General features: G+C 37.4%; 1 protein-coding gene across 5 annotated transcripts; it reads left to right on the top strand.

Moving 5' to 3' along the window:
- Positions 1-185: 185 nt before the first annotated feature.
- Positions 186-16,507, top strand: MORN4 (MORN repeat containing 4). 5 transcript variants are annotated; one of them, XM_026701217.2, is made up of 5 exons: positions 253-324; positions 9,841-9,938; positions 12,768-12,882; positions 14,089-14,198; positions 14,418-16,507. In XM_026701217.2, exons 2-5 carry the CDS (start codon positions 9,872-9,874, stop codon positions 14,564-14,566), a joined length of 441 nt encoding a protein of 146 aa, XP_026557002.2. In that variant the 5' UTR covers positions 253-324; positions 9,841-9,871; the 3' UTR covers positions 14,567-16,507. The 5 variants fall into 5 exon arrangements, with proteins under 5 accessions (XP_087789035.1, XP_026557002.2, XP_087789037.1 ...); XM_087932911.1 differs by lacking the exon at positions 253-324 and adding an exon at positions 5,336-5,729; XM_087932910.1 differs by lacking the exon at positions 253-324 and adding an exon at positions 5,339-5,418.
- The last annotated feature ends 575 nt before the right edge of the window (positions 16,508-17,082 follow it).

Genomic DNA, 17,082 nt, shown 5'->3' with positions numbered 1-17,082 from the left:
CCTCCCCTTTCCGAGCTAAGTCATGCCTTTTGAATGGAGCATAGATATAGATGCTTTCCTTACTTTTCAACCCGCGCTTCTTTTTTTTCCCACTCGGCCCCTATTGTCACAATTCCGTTTCTTGAGCAGAGCGCCGCCCGCATTCTGTATTACATGTACATTTTACTGTATATCGTATCGCCTCCTGATTATGCTGAAGACATTTTATGTCACCTAGCGCTCTGTTGCTAAATCACACCTACGTATTCTGCCTTGATTGCAATGACCATTTGTCAATGTGCTACACAATTCTTTTCGCGATGTCAATGTACAGTAATATATCACGTACGTATAACACCGCTGTGGAATGTCATAGGATCTTACTGTAAACCCTTTCATAAAAATTATATATCCTACTGTCCGAGTTGAAGAAAGGCTGTCATTGCAATTGTACTGGACTGACTACGTGGTTCTTAAAGGACTTAAAACTTGTAACGGGAAATAACAAATTATCCCATAGCCTTTAATCGCAATAATCTGCCTCTAAAGACTCCTTTTTTTAAGGAAATAGGTGGGTACCCTCTGAATATTTATGATCTCGTTGGTTTCCAAGAATTTTCTACACGCTCCCATTCACTTTCATCATGGGAATCAGGCAACACTGTTACTGAATGATGGAGTCACCAGACCGTTTTCTTGATTTGTCTTCCTCCTACCCAAGAGTTAGTTTGGTGTAGTGCTGAAGGTGCTGGCATCGAAACCAGGCCACTGTGAATTCTAGTTCCACTTTAAAGCATGAAAGCACTAGGTGACTTTAGGCCAGTCACACTCTCTCAGCAGAACCCAGGGTTGTTGTTGTCGGGATAATAGGAGGAAGAAGGAGTATTATGTATGCTTACTACCCTGAATTACTCATAAAGTATAAAGGCAGGATAAAAATCTAGTAAATAAATCCTGTTAGAACTCGTCTGTTTTAATTATCCGTTCCCCTGGTTGTTTTGTTTCAGTTATTCTATTGTGGAGAAATTGACAGAATTTGTATTTCTGGCTGTTCTGAGATAAAAATGTTGGAGAACAATCGCAACTCCTACATTCCCAACTCCATTTCAACTCATTTCAGGACGGCACGCGCACTTGGCAATCATTGCCTTCCTCGCTCCACGCCAACACTGTGTTGCAAATGCTGTACTTTCCCTCTTCAAAGTGACAGTTCCTATTTAAAGAGGGGGAGGGGAGAATGTTTTGCTTAAGCTATTAAAAACTTGAAAAATGAACCCCCCTTCCCACTTCCTTAACAGCCTGAGTGTGCTTCTCAGAAATCACCAGCTATTGGACATTAAATATTAAATAACAATAACAAACATTAAATAACAATAATATGTTGTTATTAATAACAATAATATGTTGTTAACAATAATATGTTTTATTCTTTTTATTCAGAACTGCTTAGCACAAGGATTGCATAATATATTGAATATAATGAAACCTTCTTCTGGCAAACATTTTTATTTCTCAAGTGCTTGCGTGTCACCAAAACTGTTACTATCAATGCAATTCACAGTAATATTTATTCCAATGCATGCTGGCTGTGTTATGTCTGAAATATTTATGGAATAATCATAGGGATATGATATATAGGTCCATTATCCACTGAAAAAAATATTGAACTGCTATTGTAGTACTCAAGTTTACAGTTTTAAAACTAGATTCTTCCTTTTACCTGTTCATTAGAATTTCTTGATTCAAGCAATACATAGGGAATCATTTAATTTATTTGGTTTTGCATTAGCATACTCTAGTTTTTAAACTGTAGTTTATGGTTCAATGCATTGTATTGCAGTTAAATATGATTTATTTACTAAAGCATAGTTAAACAAATGATTACTATCCAATTAAATTTCACTTAGCTATCATAGAATAAAAATATGAGGGATCTCATATAATACAAAAAAATAAAATTTTCACACTGAAGAAAAATATAAACTGCCAGATCAGTTTATATTACAAATTGTTTTAACCAACTCTTACTAAAATATCAGTTATGATACCTTATGTGGGACACATAACTAAGAAAGAGAAAAAGAAATATTGCAGTTATTGGTGTTTTTAATGAATGTGTAGCTTGACCTGCAGGAATCTTATAGTGATTCAGTACCTTTTTAATATATTCATGATTTATTTGGAATTAGGAATGAGAATTGACATGTCCATGTTTTCAAATGATTTTACATGATTTACATTAATCAAGAGTAATTTATTTCCAAAAGTTTTTAGGGAATAGGAAAATGGTGCCTTTGAGGCTAGATTATTATTTATTATTATAGACAATGTAATTTCTCTTATTTAAATTCTGTTTTTCTGTTATATGGTCAATCACGCTTTCTAGCTCCCATCAGTTGACAATATTTTAGAGGAAGAATTAGGAGCATGCCACACTATCTGACCTAACAGGATGAGCCATGGTGGCGCAGTGGTTGGAATGTAGTATTGCAGACTACTTCTGCTGACTGCTAGCTGACTGCAATTTGGCAGTTTGAATCTCACCAGCCTCAAGGTTGACTCAGCCTTCCATCCTTCTGAGGCCGGTAAAATGAGGACCTAGATAATTGGGGGCAGTATGCTGACTCACTCTGTAAACCACTTAGAGAGGGCTGTAAAGCACTGTGAAGCAGTCTAAGTGCTACTGCTATTGCTCTGAGTAAATGTTGTTAGGAAAAAGCAGTCCCACAGATTACCTGGGTTAATTCTGATGACCACCACCTTGAGTTGCTCCTGCAAGGAAACTGAAACAGTGCAGTTCACACAATATGAGAAAACCTAGGGACCCCATTACTGTGCATGCTCTGCGTTCTCAACCAGTTGAAGTTTCCTGGTGGACTTTGAGGGCAGGTTCATTTAAAGTACATTGTAATAATCCAAACAGGCAGTGACCAAGACATGAGTGTCTGTGAGCAAGATCAGGAAAGGGAGCAATTGGCAACTAGACAAATCTGTGCAAAGGACCCCTAGCCACACTGCCACCTGCTCCTTGAGCAAAAATTGTGAGTTCAGGATGAACACCCCAACCCCAAATTGTGTACCAGCTCAGTTTTGGCAGAATGCCACTCCATCCAGAGTCAAAGATGAAGTAACATTTAGGCCTGGGGAGGTGGCAGAAACCCATAGCCACTCATCTTGCCAGGATTGAACTGAAGCCAGTATCTCCCCATCCCAGAGATATATAATTATTATTAGCATACTAATGATACTAAATTCCACACCAACAAATGTCAGAAAACCTAGCAGCTTCATGCAGCTGTTAAAAGGGAGTGGTGAAAGGCTCCAGCACTGGAACTCCACATCGGAGGGGCTAAAGGCAGGGGTGGGTTTCTACTGGTTCTGTCCACCTCTGTAGAACCGGTAGCTCTGAAGAGCAGCAGACAGAACCGGTTCTATGTCTGCTGATGTTTTTGCCCACCCACCCACCCAGGCTCTTACCTGATCTTTATTTCCTGATTTTTCAACTTCAGCAGCTGAATGAGGCACAGCTGCAGTTTAAAAAGCAGGAAAAGAGGGCTGTTTCAAAGGCTGCTTCTCTGCATGCAGCGTACTGATGATGATTTACAGGCGCACGGCTCATAGCGTGCAGGGAAACACATCATAAATCACCGAACCTCGTAAATCCCGAACCAGTAGTTATCCCACCCCTGGCTAGAGGGCTTAACTTTTCAACTACCCATACTACCAACACTGAATGGAACAGGCTATGGAAGAAGAAGCACCATAACCCAGTGCCTCTCATTCTTAAGCCTTAAAGCCAGTCCAGGAGACTGTGGTTAATGGTATTGAATGGCCAGAGAGGCCCAGGAAGGCCAGAATGTTCGTATTAGCTCCATCTCATGTTCTCCAAAGGTAAGGTAAAAACACATATTTAAGTCAGTAAAGCAGAAATCTTCTGATATTTGCCTAGCCTCTATGCTAAAATATCTTTGGTTTTCCAGTCATAATCTATATACTAGATAGTAAAACTCTTGTGTTTGTGTGTAACCTTTAACTGGGTGAAACAATGCATCATTGGGCAACAATTTTTAAACCAAGGTACCTCAAACAGGCTAACTTACAGAACATGTCCAAAATCCAAAATCTGTGACACCCATGGAATTGAAATTTGACAAATTCTATAAATACTTTGTAACATAAAAATTATCATAAAACATGACATAATATAAAATGTCATAAAACATTTCCTGCGGTCATCTATTCATGTTCGATTATGCTGTAGAGTTCAACTTGGCTATTTTCATGGCACATCTCGTTCCCTCCCTTTTCCAATTAAGGCAGTATATTAGAAGCTTGTTTATTGTTAAAGGCGATGAGGATAAAGAAATATCTGAAAAGATGACCAAATGAGTCACAGTTGTTTAGTATAACTTATCTAACATCATTTCATTTTGTTTTGTTCAAGTGACTGTTGTGACCAGCTGCCATGTCATAAGTTAAAATAAGTCAGAATATCTTTTTGTTTTGTCTATTTTCAGTTAGTTTGAATGTTTCTGGCAGTAAAAAGGGTCATATTCAATGCATGACTTATATCCTCCAGGTTCCTTGAAATTGGTAGCCTTTTTAAAATTGGTTTTGTCTAAATCTCTTAACACATGAAGGGATTTTGAAACTGCCCAGAGGCCTTAAGATTTAGGGCATTATACACAAGCTTAATAAATTGTAGCTATTATTATTAATGGAATTGCTTCAAACATCCCTGGAGTTGAAATGAAATATTCATTTCCTTGTTGTGGATTTGCTATCAATTTTTGGGAGGGGTGTAAGATTTCAGCAAAACAGTTTAAAGACAACTTCAATGCATAAATATCATTCAACAAAAACCAGCCATCTGAAATTATCCAGTAGCCATAAAGAAACATTCATTCCATTCCTTACTGAACAAAACAAAAACAAAAGTCAGGCACTTGAAATTAAGATTTATTGTTTCATAAACGCCCCGTTTTGATTTTCTTCTTCAAGGGCACAGCCTAATTGCTTCAGCATCTTTTCCCGAATTTTGTCTCTTGGGCGCCGCAGAAGGCATCTCTCCTAGCAGACGAAGGGAGCTCTGGAGAGCCTCAGCATGGCAGCCTCTCGCTTCTGTGGAGAAGAAAGCCTTGTCTTTGTGCCCCTCAGAAAAATGGCCGTTCCGTGAAAATTTCCTTGCCCTTCACAAAGAAGGCCACGAAGGAACGGGAAGGGAGAATTAGCCGGAAGGCTGGGCAATAGAGGGGCGCGTTACTACCGGTTGTCTAGGAAACCACCAACAGCGTGAGCTGACAATTCCTAGTGGGCGAGTGCCTTGAGAGATGGATGGGGGGAAGCCTGGCATAGAGGAGGGAGGGAGGCGGTGGCCCATGGGGGAGAGCAAAGGGGGGGCGTGCGGCTGGTGGCAGCTGCTACAAAGCTTGCATCAAGGTGAGGGGCGCGGTCATTGTTGGTGCAATGAGTAGATAAAAGCACAGGGATGCCGCGGCCGGGAATGCTGCGTGGAATCCGGGCGGGCAGGAAGGCTTTGGGGGCAGGACACTGCAACGTGAAGAAAGGCTGAGTGGAAAGCATCAGCAGCGACCGGTAAAGCGGGGTGCAGAGCCGTTGTAGTCTACTAGATGGGTGTGGTTCCGGGCTGCAGGGCATGACTTAAAGATGCTGGGCTCGGTCGCGGAGCTGTCAAAAGAGACTTTGCAGTGAGCAGTTTTGATTCCACTACTGAGGGATGCTGCCTAGGGGTAAGTGATGACTCAGGACTGTTAGCGTTGCCTGAAATGTTGCGGCGTAGGGAAAACTAAAGCAGAGGAGTACAGTAGGTCCTCTTTGATTTCTGGCTTTTTGTTCATTGAATCAGATTCTGCTGATGTGTATGGAGATGTCTTCAGAAATAGGGAAACTGCTACCCGCATGGTTTGCTGCTGAGCAACTGCAGTTGCTCCGTAAAACAGCTGTAATTATTTCCAGGGAAGCAGCAGTCATTGTACTGTAAGATCCCTGAAAGGACAAGCAGGTCTCTGATTCTTTTTGTGTAGTCCTTTAACCAGCTTTAATCATTAATTACAAATTTTTCCCTTCAGAGGAATGCAAATGTGTATTTTCACAGCAGTAACTTTTTAGAAAATGTGATTCTGGTTGGCATTTGAGAAAAGACTGGCACAATTTTGCTCCTTTATACTAGCCTTATCCAACCTATCAAACTCCAGATATATTGAATGTTCAATCTTACTTTCTTCAGCTAGGATAGACACACTGACTGGATGAATATGGAAGTTGTCATCCAACACATGTGGAGAAAATCAAGTTGGGGAACATTCCTTTATACTTTCTCCTATGAGATGTATTGGTTTGTGTACAATATTGTGTGGCTTGAATCTGAGATTAGTTTTGAAATCTTGGTTCACTTCATAGTTATTATGCTGCTAGTTTTCCCATTTAATGTAATATAATAAGTGAGCACTCCTATTTTTTATAATCTTAGCTTTATTAGCTATAGACAAAAAGGCTATTTTTTTCTAAAGATCCCTAAAAATAAAAAAATAAAAAAATGAATTGGAGATGTTATCAAGAAAATAGAACATAACATCTTTTGTTGTTGCTTCATAGTATATGTGATTATTATTCTGAAACCCCTTGGCTTTTACACTTGAAATTACTGTCTTTGTGTACTATACACTAGTATGAGAAATGATGTTCATGCTTAACAGCTTATCCAATGGTGTATGAGGATGATTCTACCAGAGGATTCATGATAAGTGTATAGCACTAGTATGCTGAATAGATAATCCACTAATAGGAGACGCCTGAGGAATATGGCCACAGCTGAGTCTGAGAAGTGAACATTTTCCCCATATACTATTACTGCTTACCAATCATTTGTGACTCATTTTTCCTCAAAGGATTACAGACAGAACTTATAGAGCAAAGCAACAGAAATGCGGGTAGAATATTAGTGCATTTTCCTGTACTGGATAGATGAATATCTAAAAAATATAATTATCTTTGTAGCTGATGTATCTCCAAATGTTGCTCCTGAAGAACTAACAATAAAGACAAGTTGGGCATGCAGGATGAAAGAAAGCATAAGTAGTAAAAGCTTTTTTAGATATGTAAAATTGACCATTGTGGCTTCAAAAAACATTAATGTTTTTTGTAATGTTTAATGTTTCAGCAGTCTTTGGTTTTTCTTTTTTCTCCACAAGCAATCACATAGCCATTCATTTCTTACAGGGGAAAGGATGGTTCTCACCATGCCAACCATAAGTACTGTTATTCATATAGCAGCAACAATTATCAATAAGGAATCAGTTTCGTTATGTAGCATTGCCCACTTTTTCTTTCCTACTCTTCAGTGACTATCAAAAGCATTTAATACATTAGAATATAACAGATGCAACAATACCCAACTCAAGCTATTGAAGCTGTGATGGACAAAGCAACTCGGAACCACAGAAGCCTTGTGAATCTCAGAAATATGAAACTGTTAGAATCTACTCCACAGATGATACAATTCAATATACCATGTAAATGTTCCAACTGCTTGAAAGAAAGGCAGTAACTCTACTACGCTTCACTGCTATTAGTATTCAATTCAAATTACTTCCATCTGATTACCTGCTGTGGAAGGGTGGTCTGCATCTTTGAGTTGATCCAGCTGCACTCTTTTTTGGATAGAGACCACCCAAGTTGTGTCCACAGTTATTCCAGATAAATTGCAGTCATGCATGTTTCATAAGTGGAGCCCTTTTGCTCAAGCTAGTTTAAATCTAGTCTAGTGAAATAAAATTAATAAATTGTAGCAATCTAAGATGTAAGGCTTAAATTTCTTGTTTAAGGATTGGATATGTTTTCTAGTGAAAGTACGAAGTTGCTTTATATACAACTGGCATGGGGAAATACCTGTAGAATGAAAATCAGTCTGTGGTGTGAGAACTGAACTACTATATCAATACCATTTGAGGGAGGATCCCATAAGAGTACAGCAAATAGCAACCTGTGTTTAAGAAGTTTATTCTTCTATGTTTGAGATATAGGGAATGGTTGAACTGGAAGTGATCTAGTTCAATATTGCACTGAAGTTCATATGAATAAAATTGCAGAATAGTAACAGAAACAGCAGTTTTCATTTATTATCTCTCAACTCTGAAATACAATGAATGGCATTGTTCATTGATGTTCTTTTAATGTAAGGTATCATGATATACTATACCATATCATGGTATTGCACATAAGCAATGCTTGAGCAGAGTCCGCAGGATTGTCTGGGATACTACACATTCTCTTCACAACCTGTTTTCCTTGTTGCTTTCTTGGAGGAGGCTTTGTGGTGTCTGAAGCAGAACATCTAGATTCAGTTGATGCTGGACTTTTCTCTTTCTGCTACACATTCTATATAGTGATATATATATATATATATATATATATATATATATATATATATATATATATATATATATATATATATATATATATATATATATCACTATACATTTTGAATATGTGTGTGTGTTTTGCGGGTATATATGTATCTATATAGCATGTGTATATTAGTATTATCTATATGTTTGGGTAAATATACACCCAAACACCCACCAGGCAACAGAATTTTATTTTTAATGTGGGCCAGTATGCTCTCAGTAAAAAAAAATGACAATAAAGTTATGTGTGCAGAAGAGGTGAGGTAGCTATGCTTTCTCTCTTGAAGGAAAGACGGGGTCAAAATTTACTTTTATCACACTGAGGGTAACTGTCTGATTTGAGGCTACTCTCTGCAGTATGCTACTATTAGTATTTTAGAAGTGATTCTCACATAAATTGTTTTAGAAGAACTTAAGTGATATCAATATGGAAGCACAAAGTTTGTCTGGTATTTTGTTGATGTTTCAAAGAGAATTTCCATATGCCATTTTAAAGAATATAAGAATAAGTTGAGTTGTAGGGTGATACGTAGCTTGCTGGAATCTGGACAGCAGCACTCTCCAGTTCTATATTTTATTTCAGCCCTAAATACATTATGTAGTGTTTCAGTAACCCGTTCTTATTTTGTCAGAAGACCATTTGAAAATAATGTGCCAGTCATCAAAATATTGTGCCTGTTATATGTATCCATGTAACATATGCGGTCAATTTGATCATTAAAATTCTTAGTCTTAAGTATCATAACAATATTAATAATATTAATGCACAGTTATTTCATAATTTAATGAGAAACTACATAGCCCTTTCCTGGTTTGGAATTAAATTACTTTCTATATTGTCCTTAGGCTATTAGACATTTCAAGCTATGAATGTACTAATTATGCAATTGCAATATTTTCTAAAATATATTGTGATGTTTGCTAATATCATGCATGAAATGAATACTATGATTTTGTGATATCTGGACAGCACCAGAAATGGTGTCTAGCTTACTATCAAGCTGAGACATGAAGTGCAGATCATATTTTGCATGAGTGGAACAAAATCTAATAAAACATGGTTGCTCTGATTTTAGTGATACAGTTAGATTACTTTGGACAATGGACTTACAGGAGGGCCTTTTACATGGTAATTATTTGCTTATTTCAAAATGGAGCAAGCTAAGTCTGCTGTAGTAATAAACAGTGTGCCATACCCTTTCTCTTGACAGTACCCAGTCTAACTTTCCCATTCATACTGCCACAGTTTTGTAAATGTAAACTCCATTCCCTCCTAGCACTGATGATGTTATCTACCATACTTTGGTAATAAAACATCAACAAGAAAACTACAAAGCTCAGGGAGCACCAAGGACCCAACAGTTTTGTAAATGTTTCTTCTCCCCTTTCAAACTTGTCTCACGCTATTTTCATATTCCTAAAACTTCTGTTGCAGCTGCTATCCTGTCTTCCTGAAAGTTAGTATCATGACTTTGACTAAGGGCTCATTCACTTACTCCAGTGGAGAGGAATACTGTGGGGAATGGAAGGAAGGTAAGTAATTTTTCATAGGTGCAGTACCATCAGTTTCACTTGTAAGACCCTACTTGGGAAAGATTCAGGCTATTTTTATTACTATGGAGAATTAAGCCAGATAATTTTTTCTATTGTCATAATGAAATAGAATAAATTGTTTTGAAATTGGTTAGATCAAAAACTCTTTTAGGAGGAAGTTATGAAAATGACCATAGAACAAGTAAATACTCATAGTGTAAAAGAAGGGGAACACTCTCAATATTTGTCTCAACAAACAGAGAGAAATAAAAGAGCTTATTTATTTTAAACATGTATTAGATGCACAAGTAATAAAGGAAAGATACTTCAAATCTGTATACATCTGTAAACAGAAAATTGGACTGAAAACAAAGCAATTGGAACCTACAATTGCAATAATAGTAATCATTAACAATAAATAGTATTTATACTATCTCTTTTCTCAGAAACAAGAAATATGTACCTTGTGTTCATACAATATTTCTAAATTTGGAAAATTATGTTGTGCTTAAAAACAATTGCTGACATAGATATAGCTGATAAAAGAAATCCATGCTCTTGCCAGGAGACCTCTCATAAAAGGAGCTTGCATATAATAAGGATCTACAGGTGACTAGAGGTGATTCGTCTCATTTAGCAATGAAGATGCTTGCATAGCTTTTAGAGAAGGATGGCTACAAACTCTTAATTTCAACTTTGCAATAGCTTCTATAAGAAGCTATCTTGACTATTGCAAAGAATGGCTCTATTAGGATGGCAACAAAGAACATAAGCTTCATCCTGGTGAGAGAAGAGCTTCTAAAACTAGTTCTGCAAATAGGTTTTCTTTAAAAAGATGTCTAAGAATAATCTGCTCTCTGCCCTCCTTACCGAGATATCTTTATCAGGAGATGGAGATGACCCCCTTCACGATCCCTATACGGTTTACTATTGGTTACTAATGATGGGCCAGAATACATCAATATACTTAATAGGATCATGTGGGATTTGCAAGTCATACAATATATAAATCTAGGCAGCAATAAGATTATTGTTTGGAATTAAACTAATGTTCTCCAGTCACCTGTGTTATATGACACAAAATAAGACAGTTAACAAAGATAAGCTTTTTCCTACTGCCAGCACAGAAACAAAATCCCAGAATTTCTCTTCAAAAGTAGAGCAACTTTAGGAATTATGTTTCAGTGTAACTTTTACCGTTACCTATGACTATATGAAGGGTAAAGCCTGGAAGGAAAAGGATTGGGGTAAATAAACCTACTCACTTAGTGTTGTCGACAGTGCTTATAACCAGCTATATATGTTGCATTTTCATTTTATGTATGCGATTATCTGTTCTTTGGTATGTCCAATGTATAGAGATACTGGCATACCTTCTCCCATCTAGCACTGATCACTGCTCTCAACACTTATTTTGGGACATCTGTCTCTGACAGGACTGGGGAAGGAACTAAATACTGAAACTTCCGGTACTTTAAGAGGTACAGTAGTTTATGGGCATTGGGGATTTCTTGCTATCTTTGATAAGTGGTGCTCTGAAGCACCCCTTCACTGATTCCTACATATTTGCATCTACAATTGACATACCAAAAATGTGAAAGAAGAAACAACAGCTGGTCACTAAACTTTTTCACCTCTTTCTCCATCAGTACATTGGTGATATGCTGGACTTTTTTTTTGTTTTTTGCTTTTAAGTTTTCTGAAGAAGTGGTGAAAGCAATTGGGGAAGCTGTTTCTTTCATTTTTAAAAACTCAATAGTAATTCACAAGAGTTCTGCCAGTTTCTCTTTCTAGTCTGTCAGAGTATATTCATGAACTGGAATAACAAGATCAGCCAATGAGAGCTGAATTGAGGGCTGAAACTTAAAGGAAAAAAATCTGAGCATGGTTTATCTCTGTTCTGTACTCAGCTCTAAAGTGAAAGAGAAACTAACTTGCTTGCTTGCTTACTGAAAACTAGAGCTCTGCTCTGAACCTGTAACATATCTGCTTTTGTTTGAGTTTGCTCCATGTTGGAGCCATCTATGTTTACTTTTCTGGCACTGAATTTATACTGCAACATTCTGAACATAGTTCAAATGACAGAAAGAAGGGTGTTATTTCCACCATCCGCCCAGTGCACCATATAGAAAGATTTTCCTATTTATTAATCAAATTTCATTTTATTTTTAGTTTACCAGATTATAAGCAAGAGTTAACTGAGTGTTTTATGTGGCATACCAAAGATCTATCATTGAAAATTATATGCCCTCAAAGACCTAATTCAAGAAAAGAAAGCAATTAATGCTTGTTTTTATACCAGTCAGGACTATAGTAACCAGAACACCTGGCCAACATCATTATCAAAGCTGAAAAATGGAGTGAAAACTGGACAGCAATTTCTTAAGTCCATTTCATTTCCATCCAGTTTCAAAATAGGGCCCAGCTGGGGAAAAATGTTCTTTACAGATATACATTTGAATCAGTGTGGTATATGAGAGTCTTTATAATAGTGGCTATTCAGTCAAATCTAGAAAACTAGTCCTGCTTCACATATCTTTTTTAAAAGAGTGCTGTGAACCTGTGCATGATATAATGCCTGGAATGATGCAGCCCACATGTTTTATAAATAATGATTGGTAAAAGGAACAAACAACAAGAGGTTCCTTCCATTCTTTGTCTGCCTACCAGATTATCTGGCACTGATTCTGTTGTTGTTTGATTTTCATTTTGAAACTAATATAAAGTAACATGTCATTACACTGATTGATAAGATATGGTTTACAAACAACAGTATCTACCTTTTTGGCCACTGATAGAAAAGTAATGCTTCTCATTTTCTTCCATTAGGACGTCGACATGGTATTGGACAATTGACTTTTGCTGATGGCAGCATTTACATAGGACACTTTGAAAATGGTCTCTTCAATGGATATGGAGTGCTCAATTTTGCAGATGGTTCCAGGTGAGTACCAGATTGTGAGTTCAGTAGCATTGTACTGTCTAGTTCAAAGAGAGGATCCACATGCATGATCTGAGTTGTTTTCAGAAAATAAGAATAAATATGTAGTACATATTGCTCATGGTATAATAAAGAATTTTGTAGAATGACTATAGATAATAGATTAACAGAGTTGGAAGGCACTTTGTAGTTCATCTAGTCCAATGCCCCGCCCAAGCAGGAGACCCTACACCATTTCTGAGAGATGGCAGTCCAGTCTCTTCTTGAAAGCTTCCAGTGATGAAGCTCCCACAACTTCCGAGGGCAAGCTGTTCCATTGGTTGATTGCTGTCACTGTCAGAAAATGTTTCCTTATTTCCAGGTTGAATCTCTCCTTGTTTAGTTTCCATCCATAATTCCTTGTCTGGGCTTCAGGTGCTTTGGAAAATAGCTTGAACCCCATCTTTCTGTGGTAGGCCCTCAAATATTGGAACACTGCTATCGTGTCTCCCCTGATCCTTCTCTTCACTAGACTAGCCATGTCCAGTTCCTGCAACCATTCTTCATATGTTTTAGCCTCTGGTCCCCTAATCATCTTGATTGCTCTTCTCTGCACTTTTTCTAGAGTCTCAACATCTTTTTTTTATAGTGTGGTGACCAAAACTGGATGCAGTGTTCTAGGTGTGGTCTTACTAAGACTTTATAAAGTAGTATCACTACCTCGCTTGATCTTGATTGTATCCCTCTGTTAATGCAACTTAGAATTAATTGCATTGGTTTTTTTGGCTGTTGCTACACACTGTTAGCTCATATTTAATTGGTTGTTCACTAAGACTCCAGGATCATCCTCACAGTTACTGCTATTAAGCCTGGTTTCCCAATCTATGTGTACTTTTAGTTTTTCTTGCCTAAGTGTAATACTTTAGTTTGCTCTACATTAAATTAAATTTTATTATTTAACATTTTGACTGTGTGTTGTTGCTTTTTATATACCTTAATTTTCTTTTAATACAAGTAGGCAACAAAAATATCCCATATTTGTTGCCATATACTTTTTCAGGATAGATCATTGGCATGCTGTAGAATGGCCACTGAATGTTTTAAAATATTCCATTAATACTTCTAAGGCCCTTTTCCTTTTATTTAGTACTGATGTTTAAAGAACTTTTTTATAGTAATTGTAAATGAGATAGCAATATCCTATCAGACACACTCCTGTTATTCTTGCAGATATGAAGGGGAATTTGTGCAGGGAAAATTCAATGGTGTTGGAGTCTTCACACGCTATGACAACATGATCTTCGAGGGAGAATTCAAGGGTGGACGGGTTGATGGTTTTGGTGAGTGATAAGGATACATCCTGTGGGTGTAACTAAGCATCAAAGCTAATAATCTTGGATTAAATCTATTTTGGGAAGTTTCCTGCAGCATGGAACAGGGCATATGTGAGAGTTTGTTTAAAAATACCATCCTCTGAGATACATGCAGACATATTTCATAGCACTGCATGCACAAATCAACTTTCCTACTGAACAATAATGTTCTGTTTTCTCCCACAGGACTTTTGACTTTTCCTGATGGCTCTCATGGGATACCCCGTAATGAAGGCTTTTTTGAAAACAACAAACTCTTGCGACGGGAAAAGTGCCAGACAGTGGTCCAACGTGCACAGAGTGCTTCCAAGATGGCACATAGCTTGACAGCATAAAGAGTATAAATTCTACCATAACACAGGGCTTTCTTATGACTGGCAGCCTAACCCAGAGGTTGGCAAGAGTATGGAGTACAAGATTCACAGAAGGAAATACCATCTCTAGGATGCAAACTATTATAACTGAACCCTGCTTGCCTTTATCATTTCCTTAAGCAGCTTGGCCCCTATAATGTGAACTGGTGCCAAAACTAAGCTATGAAGCCTATGTGTCCTGTCAGTATCACATCCAAAATCGTAGCAATTCCTTGGTTAGAAGCATTCTCCATTAGACAGATTGCTAATCCTATAACCCCACAACTGAGTTGGGCACAATGGGTATCCCAATTACTGGGGCTCGTTAATATACAATCTATCTTTCTTGCCACAAACCTAACACAGCTGTTGTTGTTATATGATCAGTTGAGTTGGTTTCCAGTGGTCAGAGGAAGATTAAAGAACTTGTATTTAGCTTAATTTTGTATCTTCTTATATGTCCCTAAACCTCTAGTTGATTCCCTACTGCTCAGTCTTCCTTTCTTTATAAAAATTAAATGAATACATATAAACAAATAAATACAAAAAGCAAAGAATTAACATATTGAGTGGCATTAAGAATTCTAGACTTTCTGAATGTGACTTTTAACAATTTTGTAGATCGGCATAATAAGAATGTCTGAGTTCTGCTACATTTTATGCTTTAAGACTCCAGAACAGATTCAGGGTCTCTTTCCACTCTTTATTCTAGCCTTGTGTTTTACACAATTTGCTAAGGCCGTTTTCACTGTGAGCTTCTTGTGTGACAGACAGCATTTCACAATTATCCCTTCCTTACATGAGATGCAGATCACTTATTTAAGGGCCATAGTAGGAAGAGATTCACTATACTCCAGAGATGTTACATGGTTTTCATCTACTGTAGTGCCATGTACATACAGCTGTTATCGTTTTACAAATGTTAAAAAGGGAATATTGTTACTTTTTAAAACCTTGCCTCTGCTAGTCATAGGACAAGGCAAAGTTTTGCAAATTCCTTCCTACTTCAAAACTGGAATTTCTTTGCACACAAATACTCCTTGTCTCCACCCACACTTCCCTCTTTTGGCTTCTGAAACTTTACCACACATTCCATTAATGTTTCAAGCCTGACTTTGCTGCCTTAATGGCTAGACATTTGCTTTAAAATAAAATGAATCTCAGGATGCTGATCACTAGTCCAATATATTGTAGTATCACAGAATAATGGCATGTGTAGCCCTATATGTATCCAAAATAAGCAACAGCATCTTTTATACAATGCCGTAAAGCTAAAGAGACAGCTGTTCCCAGATAATGCCATACTGTATATCTCTATAGAACGGTGTTTCTTCTCTACCTTGGCAACTTTACGATGTATGGACTTCAACTCCCAGAAGTTGTCAGGAAGTCCACACATCTTAAAGATGCTAAGATTGAGAAACACCATTGTAGAAAATGCATTAAGTAAGACTGGGAGCTAGCAAACACCTTATAATAACTTATAAATGATGGGATTGCAGGTCATTCTTCATATATTGTACAAATAGATGGGCAATGATATGGAAGAGATAACTGGTTCCTTGCTAGAGAAGCAGGCTGAATGAAAATACCAGGCCGGCGGAATAGAAGGTAAATTTTCTAGAGATTATAGCAAATCCCTCCATGGGGTAACAATTGAGTTAAAATGGGTCAATAAAGAATAACTCTGTATCTGTCAACCATTTTATGTTTCTGTGCACTAAAATTATACATGGGATTGTTTAACGGGGCGGTATTCTTAGTCAAGCATTGACCCATGTAATGTGTGTTCCTAAGTGCCATGCTGGAGCCCTTGTAACCAGCCTATCTCTACTCTGAATGTCTGTGTGTCAATGCTACCCTCGTGCCTTTGTGTCTTTGCCCATCTAAGGGCCTTGGCCAAATAAAGAGTTGCTGAAGCTCGACTTTGGTGTATTATTTTCTTCCGATACCAAGGCAGGTGGATTAGCCTTATTCAATTATGCAGATCCAGAATGGATCTTGTGTTTATTCTGGCCTAATATGCAGTAGTGCCAAGCATTTGATTTTTGATCACATGACTAGGGATGCTGCAATTGTCATAAGTGTGAAAAATGGTCGTAAGTCACATTTTTCGGTGCTGTTGTAACTTTGAACAGTCACTAAATGTACTGTTGTAAGTTGAGGACTACTTGTATGTACATTTTGATAATTTTCTTTAAATCGATGTATTTTATTACACAGTAAAATATATTCAATTCATTTGTTTAATTGGGTTCTCTTTATCTCGTTTTAGGACTTGGGTGGCGAACTACAGTAGTCACATTTTAGATCATAAATAAAATGTAAAAGGGTTCACAAACTTTTGAGCACTACTGTACAGGCTCCACTCAATAGTTCCATTGCTCACTCATTAAGTCCTTGAGAGATTCAATAGGAACTAATCTGAAAAGTTTCCACACCATTGCAATGAGAATATCTGGTTAGACTGAATATAAAAAAAAAGGACAAATCACTAT

Source organism: Pseudonaja textilis, chromosome 4 (assembly GCF_049901715.1).
Source record: "Pseudonaja textilis isolate UNSWEBS1 chromosome 4, rPseTex1.2, whole genome shotgun sequence".
In the NCBI taxonomy this organism is placed as follows: domain Eukaryota; kingdom Metazoa; phylum Chordata; class Lepidosauria; order Squamata; family Elapidae; genus Pseudonaja; species Pseudonaja textilis.
The sequence above is the reverse complement of the archived record's forward strand: the minus strand, read 5'-3'. Positions and strand labels throughout refer to the sequence as shown.